The 17483-nt window shown below is 56.4% G+C and overlaps 1 protein-coding gene across 3 annotated transcripts in view; it reads right to left on the bottom strand.

The window, feature by feature from the left end:
* TJP3 (tight junction protein 3) overlaps positions 1 to 17483 on the bottom strand; it is a 26777-nt gene extending 9294 nt beyond the window's left edge. The window contains exons 1-8 of one of the 3 annotated variants that reach the window (XM_031436933.2): positions 17274 to 17483; positions 5753 to 5809; positions 5527 to 5636; positions 4743 to 4845; positions 4175 to 4523; positions 2767 to 2870; positions 1536 to 1695; positions 1142 to 1250 (exon numbers count right to left, since the gene is read on the bottom strand). In XM_031436933.2, the coding sequence (XP_031292793.1) occupies positions 1142 to 1250; positions 1536 to 1695; positions 2767 to 2870; positions 4175 to 4523; positions 4743 to 4845; positions 5527 to 5636; positions 5753 to 5800 (983 nt within the window). In that variant the 5' untranslated portion in view covers positions 5801 to 5809; positions 17274 to 17483. Of the gene's footprint in view, positions 1 to 1141; positions 1251 to 1535; positions 1696 to 2766; positions 2871 to 4174; positions 4524 to 4742; positions 4846 to 5526; positions 5637 to 5752; positions 5810 to 6931; positions 6989 to 9713; positions 9900 to 17273 lie in introns of those variants that run through there. The other 2 variants (XM_031436931.2, XM_064479733.1) reach the window with 2 other exon arrangements.

The following is a 17483-nucleotide window of genomic DNA, read 5'->3' as shown; positions in this document are numbered from 1 at the left end:
GAAAGAAAGTTCCCTGCAAAATCAATCCACTCTTAGCACCGACGAGTTACTTTCCAGACCCTTCAGATGCTTTCCAATAAGCACATGGGGAAATACACACTTTTGAAAGGAAACCAAGATCAGGCCCTATGTTAGCATTTCCAGCATCTGGCCCATGAACCCCCAGCGCAGAGTGCATGGGGGTGGGGAAGACATCTGGAAACATCGATTCTCCCAAGACCTCTCAGGGCAGGTTGGAAGAGGACAGGGTCTGCCTCAGAGAAACAGGTCAGAGCTGTCTGCCCACAGACCGTTCTGTGTGCTCATGGAATTCCCGGGAAGATCATATAAGAGTCCCCCAAACCCTTTGAGCTGCTGCCCTGAGTCATTCTACAATCTGGTTTGTTTACTGCACACAATGCCAAACACATTTTCCCCAGGCTTTTTAAATACACTCTCTGAGACCCTTTTTACTGGCTGTCTAGTATTCCCAAGCGAGGCCTCTACTGTGACAATCGTTGTAAAGAGCAGAACAGCTCACACTGGGAGCCTTCACCGCACATACACACACACTGTCTCCTTGTGTCACTGCTAATTAGTGCCCTGAAGAGGCCACAATGGAGTAAGGGCTTGCTCTGGGCCCTCTTCTGGCCTCTAAGATGGAGCCCAGTTATGCCACCTCCTGGTGATCATGGCCTGTGTAGTTCCCTCCCCTTGATGGACCACCAGGTGTACTTTGTTACTGCAGCTCCAAGAGACTGATACAAAGTCACTGCCACTTTTTCCTTTTATAAACATCTTCCTAATGAACAAGCACCCTCCAGCCCCTGCACACAGCCAAGGATATTCTGTCCCCAAGAGAACTCTAAAGGAAGCCTTGCTGGGTGAGAGGGCTTGTGCCTTTTGAAGTCTTCTAGGACATGTCGTAAAGTTCAGTCCTTTCTGCTTTGAGCCGACCTATATTCGACCTATAGCTGACCTGGGTTCTCCCAGGACCAAGAACCCAGAGCCACAATAAAGAGGCAAGAAGGACTGTGTGTGGATGGGAGAGGCCTCTTCCAGGCAGGCCACCATGACTGCACCCTCGAGGCTACCCCATGTTGGAAAAGATATGCCTATGTTCCCCTCCCACTTGGCCACCCTGGCTGACGGGGTTACATACACAGGGGAGTTGGTTCGGCTGGCATCCGGACTCCACTGCCCATGCTGGGGTGGCGGTGGGATGTGGGATGGTGGCGCCTGGGACAGTTCCGAGCCAAGGTCTGAGATGTCTGCAGGGGAAAGTGTGTCTCAGCCATGGTCACGCTTTCCAGGCTGGACCCATTTCACAGAGGGGAACAACAGGCCCCTCTAAGCAAAAGTGCCCAGACCAGAGTCAGGCTCAGCTGGGGTCCTCCAGCCCTGACTTGCTGTGTGGCCTTGGGCAAGTTTCTGTCCCTCTCTGAGCCTCTCAGGGCCAGGCCTGCCAACTCCTGCTTGGCCCTCCATGGCACACCCTGCCTCCCCTGCCCTCCATTCGAACCTCCCTGCCCAGGGCCGGCCTCCTGGCCCCTCACCCTCTAGGAGGGAGCTGTCACTGTCACTGACGGCTGGAGGGATATTCACCAGGAACTGCCCTTGGTCCCTGAGCACCAGAAGAGTCAGCTTCCCTTCCGACTTCTCGATCAGTTGCCGTGTGTCACTCAGTGACAGATTCTCACTGGACACCCCGTTGATCTAAAAGGAATCAAGAAGGAAGAGAGGAAGTAAGTTCATGAAAGATAGGGGATACTAGAAACAGACAGCTTGGTGGGGGGACAAGAAACACACAATCCTCAGGGGTTACTAAAAACATTCTCAAGATAGCATGATAGAATTGCATTCCTGCTGTGAGAGGAGAGGACGCCTTCAAAAACTGACCTCCACAAGAATTCTAGAAGCAGACAGTTTCCTAAGAGGGGGTGGGGGGCACTAGGGAAAATTTTAAAATGGGTTGACTCTAATCTCCCCTGAAGGGGAATTTCTCAGGAGACACTAGGAACAGATATTAGAAATGACTTTAACTGGGGAAGAGGGAGCAAGTACTTAGATACCAGAAATAGACAATCTCTAGGCAGTACTAGAAGCATCTAGAAGTGGATTAGAAACATACAATTCCTAGGAAGGATTTAACGTCACCTCCATTCACCAGGAATCTATGGCTAACATTTTCCCTTGGGAATGTCTGTTTTCAGCAGCCCTGGGGATTGTGAGTTTCTAGCCTTCCCAAACCCCAAGCTCTGTTTCTAGTGTCAGCCCCAAACTATGAGAAACAGACAACTCCTCGGGGTCACTAGAAACAGACAACTCTGAGGGGACTCTAGAAACAATCAACCGGAAGTGATCTGGAAACAAACACTAAGAATCAGTAGAAGCAGATTGTCAGGCGCCGGGGAGGGGTGTTGTCTAGAAATCAAGCATTAAGATGGAGCTGCTCCTTGCAGCCTGGTCTCTGGACCACTAGCATCCGGCCACCTAAGACAGGCCCATGAATCAGTGCTGTAGCCAGCTGGCCATATAATTCTGAGGATACTAGAAACAGACAACCCAAAGGGGGTCCTAGAAACCGACATTTGGTAGTGGATTAGCAGCAGATCGGGGGAAGTGGGGAAAACCCCTATGTAGCCATCTCCAGCATTTGGGAAACAGGCAACAGTGCAGAAGGCCACTAGCTCAGGGCCAGCTCAGCAGACCCTGCTGTGGGACTCAGTAGCACTGTTACCCCCTGGCCTCAGTCTCCCAGGCCCTGGATGCAAAGCCTGGGCTCACCTGTAGGATGAGGTCTCCTTCCTGCAGCCCGCGGTTCCGGGCAGCCAGGCCCGAATCTGTGATGTGCTTGATGAAGATCTGACTGCCCAGTTTGATCCCGAACTCTGTGTGAGGAGGGAAACTGAGGCAGGGCCTGCGTCTGGGCTGCTGGGGACTCTTGGGTCTCAGCCTTCTCACCATCCCATCTTCTGGGCTACTGTTCGCAGGGAGGGGGCAGGCTGGACTCCCTCCCAGTCACACTGGGGTTCTGACACTGACAGCCAACTGCCCCTTTAGGCTCTGCCCCTGTCTGTGGGTGACAAAGCGGACCTGTGCCCCTGCAGCTGGGGGGATGCAACACATAAGCACCAGGTGGTGCTGAGTCCTGGGAAGACGAGGAAAGCCAGGGAGGTGGGAGAGTAGCCTCAGAGGGGCAGTTTTGGGCAAGGCCGTGGGGAGACGGCCTGTCTTGAAGGAGTGATGTCTGAGTCGGGTCTTGGATGAAGCAGGCAGTAAACCCTGGGCAGGCCTTGGGAAGGGTGTTTCAGGTTAGGGGTGGGGGGACAGGTCATGCAAAGGCCCTGGGGCAGGGAACCTGACGGCAATGCACGCAAGTCAGCAGCAGGTGACTGAGAAGGAGGAGAGCCTAGGTCACCCTTTCCTGACACCTGATGCCATCATCATAGGGGCTTTGAGGTCACCGCCCCTCATGAGTAGAGTTTCTGGGATGTGACTGTTATTCTTAAAGTTACAGTGTGGAGTAGATGTCCCAGTGCCCTTGGTCACATCATGACCAAAATTCCAAGGTCACGATGCTGCCATTGAATCAAGACGGGGACAGAGGTCAGGTCTCTACTGCCCTACACCTCCTCGTGCTGTGACACTACCAACGTCACACTGTGTGAGTGTCCTGTCGTTGCTGTAACAAATTGCCACAAACAGTGGCTGCAGAACAATACAAATTTGTTATCTCACTTGGGTCTCATGGGGCTAAAGCCCAGGCATGGCCAAGGCTGGTCCCTCCGGTGGCTCCGGGGGAGAAGCGGCTCCTGCCTTCTCCAGCTTCTAGAGGCACCGCACCCCTGGCTCGCGGCCCCTCCCTCCATCCTCACCGCCAGCAGCGTGGCATCTCCCGTCTCTGTCTGACTCTGACCTCCCGCCTCCCTCTGATGAGGACCCTGTGAGGACACGGCCCCCCCCCGCCGCCGAGACCCCAAGATCATCTCCCATCTCAATTCCTGAATATATTCCCATCTGCAAAGTCCCCTTTGCCACGTGAGGTGACATGTCCCAGGGACCAGGACATGGGCATCCTCGAGGGCTGCTATCCTGCGGACCACACACCATAAGGGACTGGCTGTCGGGGCAGCAGTGGCGCCCTTTCCAGGGCAGCCGAGCCCCCCTGCCACCACGCGGCCCTGCTGCTCACCGTCACTCTCTCTCCTCCGCACCAGCACAGACTTCACAGGCCGCATCTGCACGTCCTGCCGCGGCAGCCGCTTGAAGCCGGACACCAGGGCCAGCCCGTTGGCCTCGGAGCCGCCGGGGCTCCTGCGCCCGTGGCTGCCAGCCCGGCCCCGGCGGCCCGTCCTTGGCCGGCGGGAGCGCTCACCCCAGGAGCGGCCGGAGCCGCTGGACGTGTCACCGTCATAGCCCCGGCTGTGGTCAGCCTCCTCCAGCCGCCTCGGCCCATCCTCCTCTTCCGAGTCCTGGTGTCCTGGGCCGGGGGCGCTGGCCTTGGTGGCAGGCAGCTGGATCTTCCGGGGACGCTTCACCGTCTGTTAGTGGAGGTGGATATGGGACAGGGGCAGCTCAAGGCTCTGCCCCATTCCCCATGTGGCCCTGGGGGACCCCGGCCCCTCTGGGCCTCAACATCCAACAGGGGAACAAGATTCCCATGGGCAGCAGGACTGAGGGGGTGAGTGGCTCAGCCGGGGGCAAAGGTGCCCACCCCTCCTAGAGCCAGAGGATGCCCCTCCCCCTGAGCTCCCACTCACAATGTTGGCCACTTTTGTGCAGGTCTTGAGGATCTGAATGGCAAAGGTGGAGGTGACATTCTCCATGGAGACCCCATTCACCATGACAATGTGGTCCCCTGTCCTGAGGGAGGAGGCCGGGGCTCAGGGAGGAGGTCTCACCCAGGAGACCCCCTCCCCAGGCCTTCCGCCAGAGCCCCTGACACTGCCCCCAGGTCTCCAAGGCCTGGTTCTAATCCATCAGTGTCCCCAGGCTCACGAAGACATTTATCCTCCTGGGCCTCAGTTTCCTCATCTGTACAATGGGGCCACTCGTACACGCCACATAATAAAATGCAGTCACAGAACATAAGGCCTCCGCTTTCTGCATTTCTCCCCTTCCCTCCCTGTCTGTGTTTCATACTCTCTCTCTCTCAAGCTGGTCCCTGATTCGAACCTGAGCCTTATCACCTGTCAGCCACTGGAGTCCCAGAACCATTTTCCTCAACATAACTCCCAGGCGCCTCCTGCCCCGAGGGCTCAGGACGCTGGGTCTTCCACCCTCCCGCCAAAAACAGGTTTCCAGGACTTCTCGTTCCAGGAGTGTCCTGGGGCCATCCGGGCACTGAGAACTCAGTGGACGATTAGGACCTGCCTTGAGGAGAGTGGGGGCCGGTCTCTGACCTTCAGCTCCAAGCCCTGTGTTGACAGAGCCAGAAGGCTCCAGGCACTTTCCAGCCTCCTGGCTTTGGTCCACACAGGCCCCTCCTCCTGACGTGCCGCCGTGCCCCCACCCCCGCCAGAATCCAGTTGCCTTGACACTCACTGCAGCCGGCCCTCAGCAGGCCCTCCGGGCACCACATCGGACACAACCACGGATCCACTGGGCCGGTCTCGGCCGCCAGAGATTGCGATGCCAAAGCCTCGGCGGGGGTCCTGGGGTGGGTGGGGAAATGGAATATGATTCTGCTTCTCCTGGGACAAAGGCTGGCCACTCTGTTGACCCAGCTGCCATCTGCGTCCACACCTGCGCAGGGAGAGGGAGGCCCCACCTTGCTGATCGTGGCCGTGTGCTGTTCCCAGATGGTCAGCTCCTCCATGTCCAGCACCTGGTGGGAGGTGACAGGGGAGGTGGGCCTGAGGTCTATCAGCATTCAGGGATCCCAACCCTGGGTGGGGAGCCCGGCTCTCACACTCCCATGGCCCAAGCCTGTGGGCGAGTTGCTACCTCTCTTGAGACCTCAGTTTGTTCACCTGCAAAATGGACTTAAGTCAGTGGTTCTCAGGTGGAGACCATTCTACCCACCAGGGGACACTGGTGATGTCTGGGGACATCTGTGGTTGTCACAACTGAGAGGTGGTCCTGTCATCGAGTGGCTGGGGGTCAGGGATGCTGCTCTCACCCCTCTGGTGCCCAGTACAGGCCCCACCACAAAGAATGACCTGGCCGCAGATGTTAACGGTGCCAAATTGTAGCGGGAGCGGAGAAACGGTGAGTGCTTGCTGCCTTCCCTCTGACATTCTGGCTCAGTCCCGGGGGGCTCTAGCAAGGCCTGCAGGCACACTCTGCTCCAGACACACCGGCCTCCTCACAGTTCCACCAACACAGTCCTGCCCCAGGGCTTTTGCACCAGCTGCTTCCTCTGCCTGAAACTCTTCCCCCAGATCTGCACCTGGCTTGCTCCCTCACCTCCTTCTCCCAACCACCCTGTCTGGAACTGCAGCCTTCCCTGAGACCCGCCCCCTCCAACGGGCCAGTTTATCCACCTTTCCCGGATTCCTAGTTCACAGAACTTGGGACCCCTTGACATTCTCTAGATTTTTTTTCCATCTGGCCACTGCCGCTCCTTCCCTAGAATGTCGTGTCAGAGGGCAGGGATTTCTGTCTGCCTCCTTCACAGTCAAGTCCTGAGTCCAAGGATGAATGAATGAAGGGATGGATGAATGAGTGAATGAAGGGCTTCCTTTGTGCCAGGCACTTCACACGTAAGATCTCACTTCATCTGCTCACGAAGGGACATTCTATTACCCCCAGGTCACAGATGAGGAAACTGAGGCCCAGAGAGGGGAAGTCAGTGGCCAAGACAACGGAGCAGACGGAGGGTGGGGCCGGGGGCTGAAGACCCAGTTATTTTCATGCTCAGGGTATAGATTCGATCACTCAGCCAGGAAAGGCTGGGAGAAGGGGGGACTCGGAGTCCCGTGGAAGCCAGCCCCCACCCATCCCTTACCTTCCTCTGGGCTGTCCTGCCACCCCTCCCCCACACTGGGGGCCTTGTAGAAGTGAAGCCCTCTTCCCAGCCAGGTTGCCCAGCTCTGCACAGTGGAGGTGGGGCATTCCCTGCAGTGCCCTGTGTTCCGATGCCTTTTCATAGAATTTCCCAGGAGAGCAGCATTCCAGACTCCCTGGGAGTAGGGGGGTGGGGCGGAGAAGAGGGAAACGAAGCCAAGGGCGGGGCCTCGCCAGCACTCCTGGGAGCCAGGTCAGCTCTCCTGACCAGGACTGCAACCCTGCCGTCTGCCCTTTGCTGGCTGTGGTGGTGCCTCTCCCAGCCTCAGCTTCCCCATCTCGAAAATGGGTACCTCCCTCACCCCCACCGTCCTGTCTTTCAGGGCTGAGGTGTGGGAGAGGGGCATGGAGTCACACATGAATAGCAGAAGGAGCTTCTGGGAGAGATAGCAGAGGTCATTGTGAGAAGTAATAATAACGAACTTTCTCCTTTGCATAATACGAACAAGCAACGCTATTCCGTGCGCTGCCAGTGAGTGCTTTGCACAGACCCGCTCATTTACTCCTGAGTGACCACAGGAAGTGGCATTGCTCCTATTCATGCCTTACTGCCTTACGGGGGGGGGGGGGGGGGGGGAAGGAGGCCCAGAGAGGTTCGCTTGCCGGAGGTCACACAGCACTGTAAGAACCTTGGCAGCCTGTTTCACACCTTTGCTCTTCACCACCTGGCCACAGCATCCTTCTGCCTTTTTTTTTTCCCCTTCTGAACTTATTTTTCAGAACAGAGTCTTTTCACTTGCTTTGATTTTATCCTTGGTGTCAGTAAATGGCCCCCTAGAATTTTGATTTCCTGGTCTTATTTTAAGAAATAGCCCCCAGGGAACCGGAGCCCATGCAGGAGCAGGTGCAGGTGGCCCGGGCTGGTCCCAGCTTGTGCAGGTTCGCCTCCATGGATGCTGGCAGGCTTTCCGACACCCGTGGGGGTCACACCGAACCCCACAGCCCTCCTTGGCTTAGTTCACCTCCAAACCTTTCCCTGGCTGCCCTCTGTGCCTGGACACCCTCTCAGGATGCACACAGCTGCCCCCACCACTCGGGTCTCAGTGCAAACGCTGCCTCCTCAGGGGGTCCTCCTTGATTAGCCAGTCTTCCCTGGCACCCTACCACTCCTCGCTGCTTTGTTTATTAGGTTTTGTTCACACATCCAAAACCCCCTTAAATTATCCTGTTTAATCATCATTTGGGGAGTTTCCAGTCTTTCCTCTTGGGCTGTGAAGGCTGGGTGGGGCTGTCTCTCTGGATACTTCAGTGATGACCATCGGCACCATTGGCAGCTCTTGGGTCTTTCAGTCAGCCTCCTTTCCAGGCCTTTGCTCACACTGTACTGCAAGGCAAACTCTTACTCATCCTTCGCAGCCCCAGTGCTATTGTCTCTTCCTCCGAGAAATGAGTCCTCAGTGCCCCTCTACACACATTTTATGTCTCTGATTATTGGGGCCTGGGATGTCTCAGACAACCTGTCTCTCCTACACTTCTCCAATCTGGGGATTCCTGGTGGGCAGGGCTGGGAGCCCTGGGACCCCAGCATTGTCCCCACAGGACCAAGCATGAGGGGTGTTTGAGGAATGGATGAATGGTGGAATAAAAGGCAGATTTGGCCAGGAACTCAACCAGGTACTGTCCTGAGTTCCCATCCCCCTCAGTCCCTCCCCGTCAAGGTGAGCTCCGAGAGGGTGGGGCCGGGCCTTCTTCCCCGCCCCCTGCCACATGCGGAACACAAACACTGGAGAGGAAGAGCATCCAGAGGGGGCTGGTCATACCAAGTCACGCCGTCCCGGGCACATGGCTGCCAGGCTCCTGTCCAGTCTCCCCCTCCCAGCCCCTACCTCTGGGACAATGGTGGGGATGGAGAGGGGGAGGGGAAGAGGCCCCAAATACTCGAGTTGGGGAGGGAATTCTGTGAGCTGTTCCTTGCTGCCAGAAAGGAGGCGGCGGGAACCAGAACTGCCCAGGCCCAGAGCTTCAGGCGTCCTGCCTAGGGCGAGCCACACACTCCCAGGCTCGTCTACCCCTCTGCGGCCCCATCTGAGACCCAGTAGGGTGGGTGTGACAGAGTCGAGTCAAGCTCCATCCCTGGAGGGTGAAGCCCCCCGACAGAGATGCGGGGATCCACTGCCCCTGCCCTGCCCAGCCTCGGCGGCTTGCTGGGTGTCAACGGGGCTCTTGACGTCTATCTCCGTCAGGTCGAGCAAGTTAACGGCCTTACAAACAGTAGGTGGCCAATAAATGGTGGGCCCCTCCCCCGCAATCTCGACACATTCACCAAAGCTGCTCCAGCTCACAAGTGAAGTAAGTCCCTGCCCACCGTTCCACCAGCAGTGCAAAGCTGAACTCGGCCCATCCCCTTGGGAACTGGGCACCTACTATATGCCAGGTGCTTACAACACCTTTCAAACCCTCGCTACGCCCTTCTATAAAATGACAACCAGCCACTTTATAGATGGTTGGGAGAGGCATGGATTCTGTGGTCCAAAGCTACACAGAAAAATCGGGATTCGAACGCAGGTCTACCTTCTAAGGGAGGCAGACCTGGGACAGAAGAAGCTCCCTGGAGGCAGATTTGGAAGCCAGTGGGCACGGACGCCTCTCCCCATGGGGCCTCGGGCTAGCTACCACATTCCTCTGGGCCTCAGTTTCCCCATCTGTAACCTAAGCAGAATGAGATCGGGGGTCCTGGGTCCAGTCCGGTCCCCTCCCCCTCCCGCCCTCGACGAGCTACTCGCCTGGAATCTCACCGCCATGGTCCACCCCGGGTCTGTCCAGTGCCTCTGCCCCGGGGGGACCTAGAAACAGTCGATTGGTCCCCACCCGGACGTGGAGGGGAAGGCTGGGGAGGGTCGCAGCGAAGCAGGTGCCCAGCTCTCGCCCTCCTCCCGCCCGCTCCGCCGCCCGGGGCTGCACCTGCACCTCTTCCTCCTCGGCGTCCCCTCCCGGCCCCGCCCCGCCCCGCCCCGCATCGCCTCGGGACGCCGTGGAGGCCGCCTTCGTCCCTCCACCCCCAACACAGGAGCCTGGCCCTAGGGTCGGAACTCCAGGCCGGGTTTTCCACCCAGCTGAGCACCAACCCGCGGCCAGACTGGAGACCCACCAGGCTGGGCTGCAAGGAAGACCCGGCAGGAATTTCGGCCCAGCTCGATCCGAGCCCGTGCTTCAGAAGGTCTCCCATCCCCGAAAACAGGCACATTTTGAGATTCAGTAGGGAGACTTATTGGGTAAGGAGCTAGTCTAGTCAAGGGCCGGAGACCTCTGGAGCGCAGAGCTCTTCTTTCTCGAGTCACCACATCTTGGGGACTTTAACCCTGTTTTAGAGAGAGGAAACTGAGGCACAGAGAGGGGAGACAGGGACATTCTGAAGGTTCCTGGGGCCTGGCCTGAATCCATGGCTACTTGGCTCTGTCTTCACACCTGGAACTGGGCTGGGCCCCAGCTGGGGAAGGCGGGGCGGGGAGGGCGGGGGAAATTCTTTAGAATCCTGGGAGTAAAGGTCAGGCTTCCTTCTCCTTATTCAGAAGCCCCATCTAGGAAGGACAGAACCAGGACATCCTCCACTTGGGAATGAGCGAGGGAGGAAATCACCTGGGTGGGTGGAGCCAATGGTCCACCAGCACATTCCTTCCCGCTTAAAAAAATAAAAAAGACCCGGAGGCCCAGCTGTTCCAGAGCCCCACTCATGCCAAAGCTGAAGGGGCAAATCTGGGCATAGACACCCCCTCCCCAGCCTCATCCAGTCAAGACTGGGCAGAGAGGAACCCCAGACTGTGGGAAGGTGGGAGGTAGAGGGGAAACTGGGGTATCAGGGAAGGCTTCCTGGAGAGGGGGCATTGTAGCTGGGGTTTTGAAGGTTGGGTAAGAGTTTGCCAAGTGAACAGTTTGCCAAAGTTGACTTCTCACGCCTCTGTGCTGCAGATATCCCCAAAACACTAGTCTAGAGATGCCAGTCAGCCAGAATCAGCCACTCAAGGGTCTCCAAAGGCCCCCCAAGGCAATAAACCTTTGCAGAGGCCCTCTTCTAAGGACCTACTTGGAACCCCATGGCTAAAGGGGAAAGCTCAGCCTTTCCTGATGTGACATTGGGCCACCAGCAGGTGGCATACAAAACGATTTTAGGTAGAAGGTCAAATTTTTTTTAAATAGATGTGTATTTGCTTTAATGAGTCATAGGGAAAACATAAATTCCCCACTGCCACGTGCATGAAGGGGTTTGTAGTCGCAGTTACTGGGGAGGAGTTACTGATTGGGATGTAGGTCTGGAAAAATCAGACAAGTGGTCTGCAGGTGACTGAAGCTGGGAGAACACCCTGAATTCCTGTACTCAACACCACAGGACCTCAGTGCCCTTATTTATAGAATCAATGGGTCAAATTTGTGGTAATGAGGCTCCTGACTCACATATATTGCGTGTTTGCTTGGCTCCAGCCACTGTTACACATGATATTCACATACCCATTTTGCAGCTGAGAAAATTGAGGCCAGACAAGTCAAGTGGTAAGCCCAAGCTGAAGAGCTGGATTTGGCTCTATTTGACCCCACGCCCATCATTCTATACCAGTGCTTCTCACTGTAGGGTGATTTGCGCCCCACCCTCTGACACTTGGCAGTGTCTGGGGACAGTTTTGGTTGTCACAACTGGGAGGCGCTATTGGCATTGAGTGGGCAGAGGCCAAGGATGCTACTCAACACCCCACAGTGTCCAGAAGGGGCATCCCCCCTAGAGAACAATCTGGTCCCAAGTGTCAATAGTGCTGAGGTTGAGAAACCCCACTTTAAAGCCCTCTAAGAAGGGGGGCAGCCACCCCAGGAAATATGGTCTTCCTCCAGCCACCTCACGTATTCATGCTCTGCTCAAGAACACTCAGTGGCTCCCTAATACCCATTGGATGACCCTGCACTCAAATGTGGGGCTTTGGAGAAGAGCACGTCCACTGTCGCCTCACAAGCCAGAGGTGCTGTCATTCATGCACTCATTTTTCCACCTATTCAGTGGTTCACTCATCAAAATTGTTGCAAACCCCTGCAATATGCCAAGTACAGAAAGGAGAAGTGACTGGGGATGGAATTCCGACATGAAGTTGCAGTGCCAACTTCAACCAGCAGGGGGATGTGTGCGCATGGTATAAAGGGGTGGGGGGAGGAGGGAGGATGCAGGGGAACCTGTGGGATGACCCTGCTCTGCCCCTTCTGAGCGCTTGTGGGGAAACTGAGGCCTAAAGAGGGTGGGTACTGAGCTGAGGTCTCCCAGTGAGTCGCGGCCACCGGGAGAGATGGGAGCCTGGGGCGTTTGTTCACGTAGGGGGGTTTGGGGTCTTCCTGGTAGAGGCTGCTTTGTGGGACTGCAGGAGGCTGAGGTCATACCTGTGGCCTAACAGGTACGACCAGAACCCAGGAAGGTAGCAGCTCTGCAGCCTGGCTGGGCACTGGCTCGTTCATTCGACATTTACCGAGCACCTACTGTGTACACCCAGGACTGATGCAGACCGTGTACCTGCCCTACAGGAAGCCCAGGGTCCTCAGGGGAGAGAGACAATAACCAAATCATCACATAGCAGAAGTTAAAAGTCCAACTAGACTCCTGAGAGCATCTGCAAGGAGGCAGAGCATGGGCTGGGGGCTCAGGGAGGGCTTCTCTGAGGAGGTGCTACTCGAGATGAGAACTGAATTTAGTAGGAGTGACCTAAGTGAGAGGGATCTGGGCAGAGGGAACTACTAGACCTGAAGGAGGTGAGGGAGATGCCATGGGGAGAGCTGGGTGTTTGGGGTGGAGGGAACAGCCAGTGCAAAGGCCCTGGGGTGCTGGAGGAACAGCGAGGAGGCCCGCGTGGCTGGAGAGGGAGAGAGGAGGTGAGGGAAGGGAGGGGATGGAGGCAGATGGTGCAGGGCCTTGTGGGCCCCAGGGAGTACCTGAGATTTTACCCCCAGGAAGGTGGGAGCCCTGGAGGTCTGTGGATGAGAGGAGGGCTGTGGACAAGAGGAGGGCGGGGCCTGGTTCAGGTGCTCTCAGGCGTCCTCTGGTGGCTGCTACAGGGAGGACAGACTGTGGGCAGGGGGCGAGGGCATGAACTGGGGGAGCAGTGAGGCCAAACCAGAGGCCCTGCAAAAAAATTTTTCAAGTAAACATTTTATCTTGGAATAATTTTTAAATGACAGAAAAGTTGTAGGTATAATTCAGAGAGTTTCCATACTCTCCTCACCCCGTTTTCCCCAACATTAACATTTCACATGACTGTGATACATTTGTCAAAACTAAGAAACCACATCCTCATCACCATTAACTGAACTCCACACTGTGTTCAGATTTTACTAACGTCCGTTTTCCGGACCGGAATCCCATCCAGGACCCCACAGTGCGTTCAACCCTCACGACTCCTTGGGCTCCACTGCCTTCATCCCGTGACCCTTGCCATCTGGGGGAGACCAGTGAGGGATTTGGGATGATGCCCCTCGTTTGGGGTTTGTCTGATGCTTTCCCCATGACTGGACTGGGGCTAGAAGTTCGGGGAGAGGGCGTGGAGAAGCTGCACCAGCACCGGGGTGGGAGGAAGGGCAGATTCTGGGTGTGGCGGGCTCTCTGACAAGCACAGGACCAAGGAATGTCCCAGTGGTTGGCACCGCGCGGGTCCTGGGGCACCTGAGGGGGAGCACCTGATGTGGGAGAGAAGGGTGAGGAGGTGAGGAGGGTCATAGCCCCTTCTAGAAGCTTGGAGTGTAGGAGGCAGCTGGAGGGGGCTCAGAGAGGGTGGGAGGAAGCCCTAGAAGGAAGCTCTACAGCGAAGGGGCAGAGAAGTGCCTGGCGAGAATCCCAGCCCCTTTGCTTCCTGCCTCAGTTTCCTCATCTGTGTAGTGAGACCTGACTCCGACTTTGAGCGGTTTCGTTGGGGAGATCACAAGTTTAAGCAGCTGGCATGTAGCAGGTGCACAGAAAGGTTTATGTGGGCGCTCCTTGTGTTTCCTTCTCCATTTGGGCCAGGAGGAGAGAGACAAGCCCCCACGGGAAGAAATGAAAGTGACTTACGGTGTCCCCAGGGCTCGAGGAGGACTCTCAAAACTGTCCATTTCGAGGTTGACAGTTACAAGGTTCTATCATTCAGTGCAACGGCCGGGGGAAGGACCCAGAACCCTGACACCTTTCTTACCATCCCTGGTTTCAGTCTCGCCTCTGCACCTGTAACCCAGCCAACTGGGTTTCCCTGCCCATGAAAGGTCCCCTGTGACCCCCATGTTGCTGATCCTTATCTGCTTTGTGGCTGAACCTGCCATACCCGGAATCTGTCCTTCTCGAGCACACAGCACTGGTCTTTCTACTCTGTTCCGAATCTTAGGTGGTTCCCCATGAGCCATTCATTCAATTATGGGGTGCCTACTGCATACCAGGCACAGCTCTAGGAGCTCGGGCCACTGCAGTGGTAGAGCTCACAGACATACGACAAATAGTCTGAGCGACAAGTGTGTGGTTAATAAGCTGCGGCTTCAGCTCAAGAACACTCCGTAGCCCCCTAGCGTTTGTTCGAGGATACCTACTGCGCATCTGGTTAGCGCCCGGCTCTGGGGACCCTCTTTAGCTCTCTGTGCCTCTTATGGCCTTAGAGCTATTTTACAACCGCGTGAATGATAGGAAACTGGTGGCATCACAAATGATTCTTGTCCGTAGACATGCACATGAATTTTGTCCTGTGGAGACCAGTGATTATTGCCTGTGGCTTCTGACCAGCTTTACCTCTATTTGTAAATTCATGTCAGCATTCTTGATTGCTTGTGTGTGGGTTCTTAATATTCTCTCCTCTAAACAAGCTGTAGAATCTTACCAGTTCCATGTCAATGAATGAGTTAAGTAAACTCATAAAGCACCTGTTTTATATTAGAAGTCACGCTTTTACGTTTTTGAAAAAAAAATGTCCCTTAACACTAACCCCAAAAGCCTCCACTCTGGCATCCAAGGCTCTCCCCTCAGATTTCCACCTGCCCCTGCCTGTCTGTCTCACCTGTTACCACCTTCAAGCCCCAGAATATTCTTCCCACTTTCCTTCCCAATTACCCTGAACCCCATCTGTCTTTCATACGTCAACAAATACTGTTTTTTCTCCCCAGATCTGTCCAGAATCCGCCCACTTCTCCCGCCTCCTAAGCCCCGACATTGTCCGCCCACCCCATCATCTCTCATCTGGACCAGCACAGTCCCCGCCCCCTGGTCCAGGCTCCGCCTTCACCCCTCACAGTCTGTCCTCCCCGCAGCGACCACCAGAGGGCGCTCGTGAGCACCGGAGTCAGGTCCCGCCCCTCCTCTGCCCACAGCCCTCCAGTGTTCCCACCTCCCTGGGGGTAAAAGCTACTAGAGGCCCACAAGGCCCTGCACAACCTGCCCTGTCCACCCCTGCCCGCCCCTCCTCCCTCTCCCCGCCTCGTTCACTCTGCTCCAGATACACAGACTTCCTGACTGTTCCTCCAGCACACCAGGCATGGTGCTGCCCCAGGACCTTTGCACGGGCCATGCCCGCTGCATGGCATGCTCTTCCCCCAACTACTCACTTCCTTCAAGTCTTTGCTCAAATGTCGCCTTCTCAATGAACTCTCCCCTGATCTTCCTATTTATGACTGGAAACTGTCCCCTGCCTGTTTTACTCCTGTCTCTGTACCTCCTTCACTTCTTTTTTTTTTCCCTCTAAGACTGACCACCCTCTAACCCAGGTACAGTTTAGGATACAATTTACTTCCGTACTGTGTCTCTTGTTTCTTGTCTGTCTTCCTTCACCAAAAGCCCCACAAGAGCAGGGATCTTTGTTTCTCTTGATCCTTGCTGAATACCCAAGGTCTGGAACAGCCCTTGGCACACAGTTGGCACTCCATAAATGCAGGTTCATTCTCTGGGCAGCCCCTCCTCCCAGTAATGTTTCCCACTAACCTCAGCCCATTCCAAAGGGTGTCAGTCTCCACCCTGAACAAACACAGCTCCCTTGGCGCCAGGCCAGCCCTGAGGCGGAAGAATAGGAACCCAAACGCCCAGGCTGGACTTTCCCCAGAACCAGGGCCACATGGAAGCCCCGAGCCAGGGAGGCAGGACTCTTACAAGATGCTGAAACTGGGGCCTTGGTCAGGGGACACGGGCAGCCCCCAGACCTCTCCACTTTCTACATTTTGACTCCTATCTGGCTGAGAGTCCTACTTAACTGTGCAGCCCAGGGTAAGTGGCTGTCCCTCTTGGAGCCCGGGTTCGACCTCCACGAAACAAGAAGGCAACGGGACGCTGCCACTGGCCTGGTGTTCTGAGTTCCGATTTGGGTGGGGCAGTTTCCCCTGACCCCTGCGCTCTGTCGTGTGCTGTTCCCAGCAGCCCTGTGACGTGGTAAGGCTTATTACATCCATTTTATAGAGTGGGAAACTGAGGTCAGATCTGACTCTGTGCGTTTCCTCTCTAAACCCCAGGCAGGGTGGGATCTACAGTTGAGATCTGTCTCCTCTCAACCCCACAGAGCTCAAATCTCAAGCAGTTCTGCTTCCCAGGAGTGGCCTCAAACGCCAGGCCGGCTCTGGACCCTGCAGCTGGGGTGCTCAGGCCTGCCAACCCCGGAGGGCGCTTCCTAGTCCCGCACAAAGGGACGTGAAGTGCATCAGACACTTGGCTGGCGCGGAAGCGCTCTTTGTCCTGCACTTTTGGGAGCAAACGACCCAGAAAAGGCTCTTGCCGCCTGCCCCCAGTCCTCTTCCTTTGCCCGGAGCCCATCCCGGCTCCTCGCCCACAGCTGATTCTGCAGACTGTCATGACAACCGCCCCGTCCTGCGTTTCTCCGTCGGGAGATTTTGCCCAGAGAAGAAACTCAGATAAGACAGATGCCGCCCCCCAGGACCCCCACTGCCCCGCTCCAGCAGCAGAGGGTGGGGGAAAGCGAGATGCAACTGTCTGAAAACTTGGGAGCCTCTTAAGAAGTTCCAGGAGGCCCCGATACTCACCAGGTGCCAGACTACCTCAACTGCCACCTCCCCACCAGCCTCCCCTCCCCTGTTTGGGGGATCAGAGGCTAGCCTGTGCCCCCTCAGCCCCCCAGCACTGCCTGGACCAACAATGACCCTCTGAAGTCTGTGGCTCTGGCGTCCTGGGCAGGCTGCCAGGGTCAGTAACTGCCAGCCAGATAATCCCTTAGAAACTATGTCAAATGCCCACACAGGAGTGTCAGTTTCCTGCTTTCAGGAGGGCCAGGGAGGGGGGGAGGTGACAGGGGCCCGGGACCCCGTGGTGGGGAGCCCAGCTGCGCTATGCCTCCGGGATGGCAGGCAGAGCAGAGTAGGGGACTCACCTGTCTAGGAGGCTGGGTGACCTCTGGGCAGACAGCAGGAGCCAGCGCTGGGGTGCCTGCCTGTCAGGGGGCTGAGGTGGGGAGGGGACCTGAGGCTTGAGCTCTGGCCTCCTGCCTGTTCGCCCAACTTTTCCTCCCTGTGGCGGCAATAGGCTAGCCGGTCTGGTGCTGGGTGAAACCAGCAGGGCAAGGCGCACAGGCAAACCGGTG

The sequence above is a fragment of the Camelus dromedarius genome, chromosome 27 (assembly GCF_036321535.1).
Source record: "Camelus dromedarius isolate mCamDro1 chromosome 27, mCamDro1.pat, whole genome shotgun sequence".
NCBI classification, from domain to species: domain Eukaryota; kingdom Metazoa; phylum Chordata; class Mammalia; order Artiodactyla; family Camelidae; genus Camelus; species Camelus dromedarius.
The sequence above is the reverse complement of the archived record's forward strand: the minus strand, read 5'-3'. Positions and strand labels throughout refer to the sequence as shown.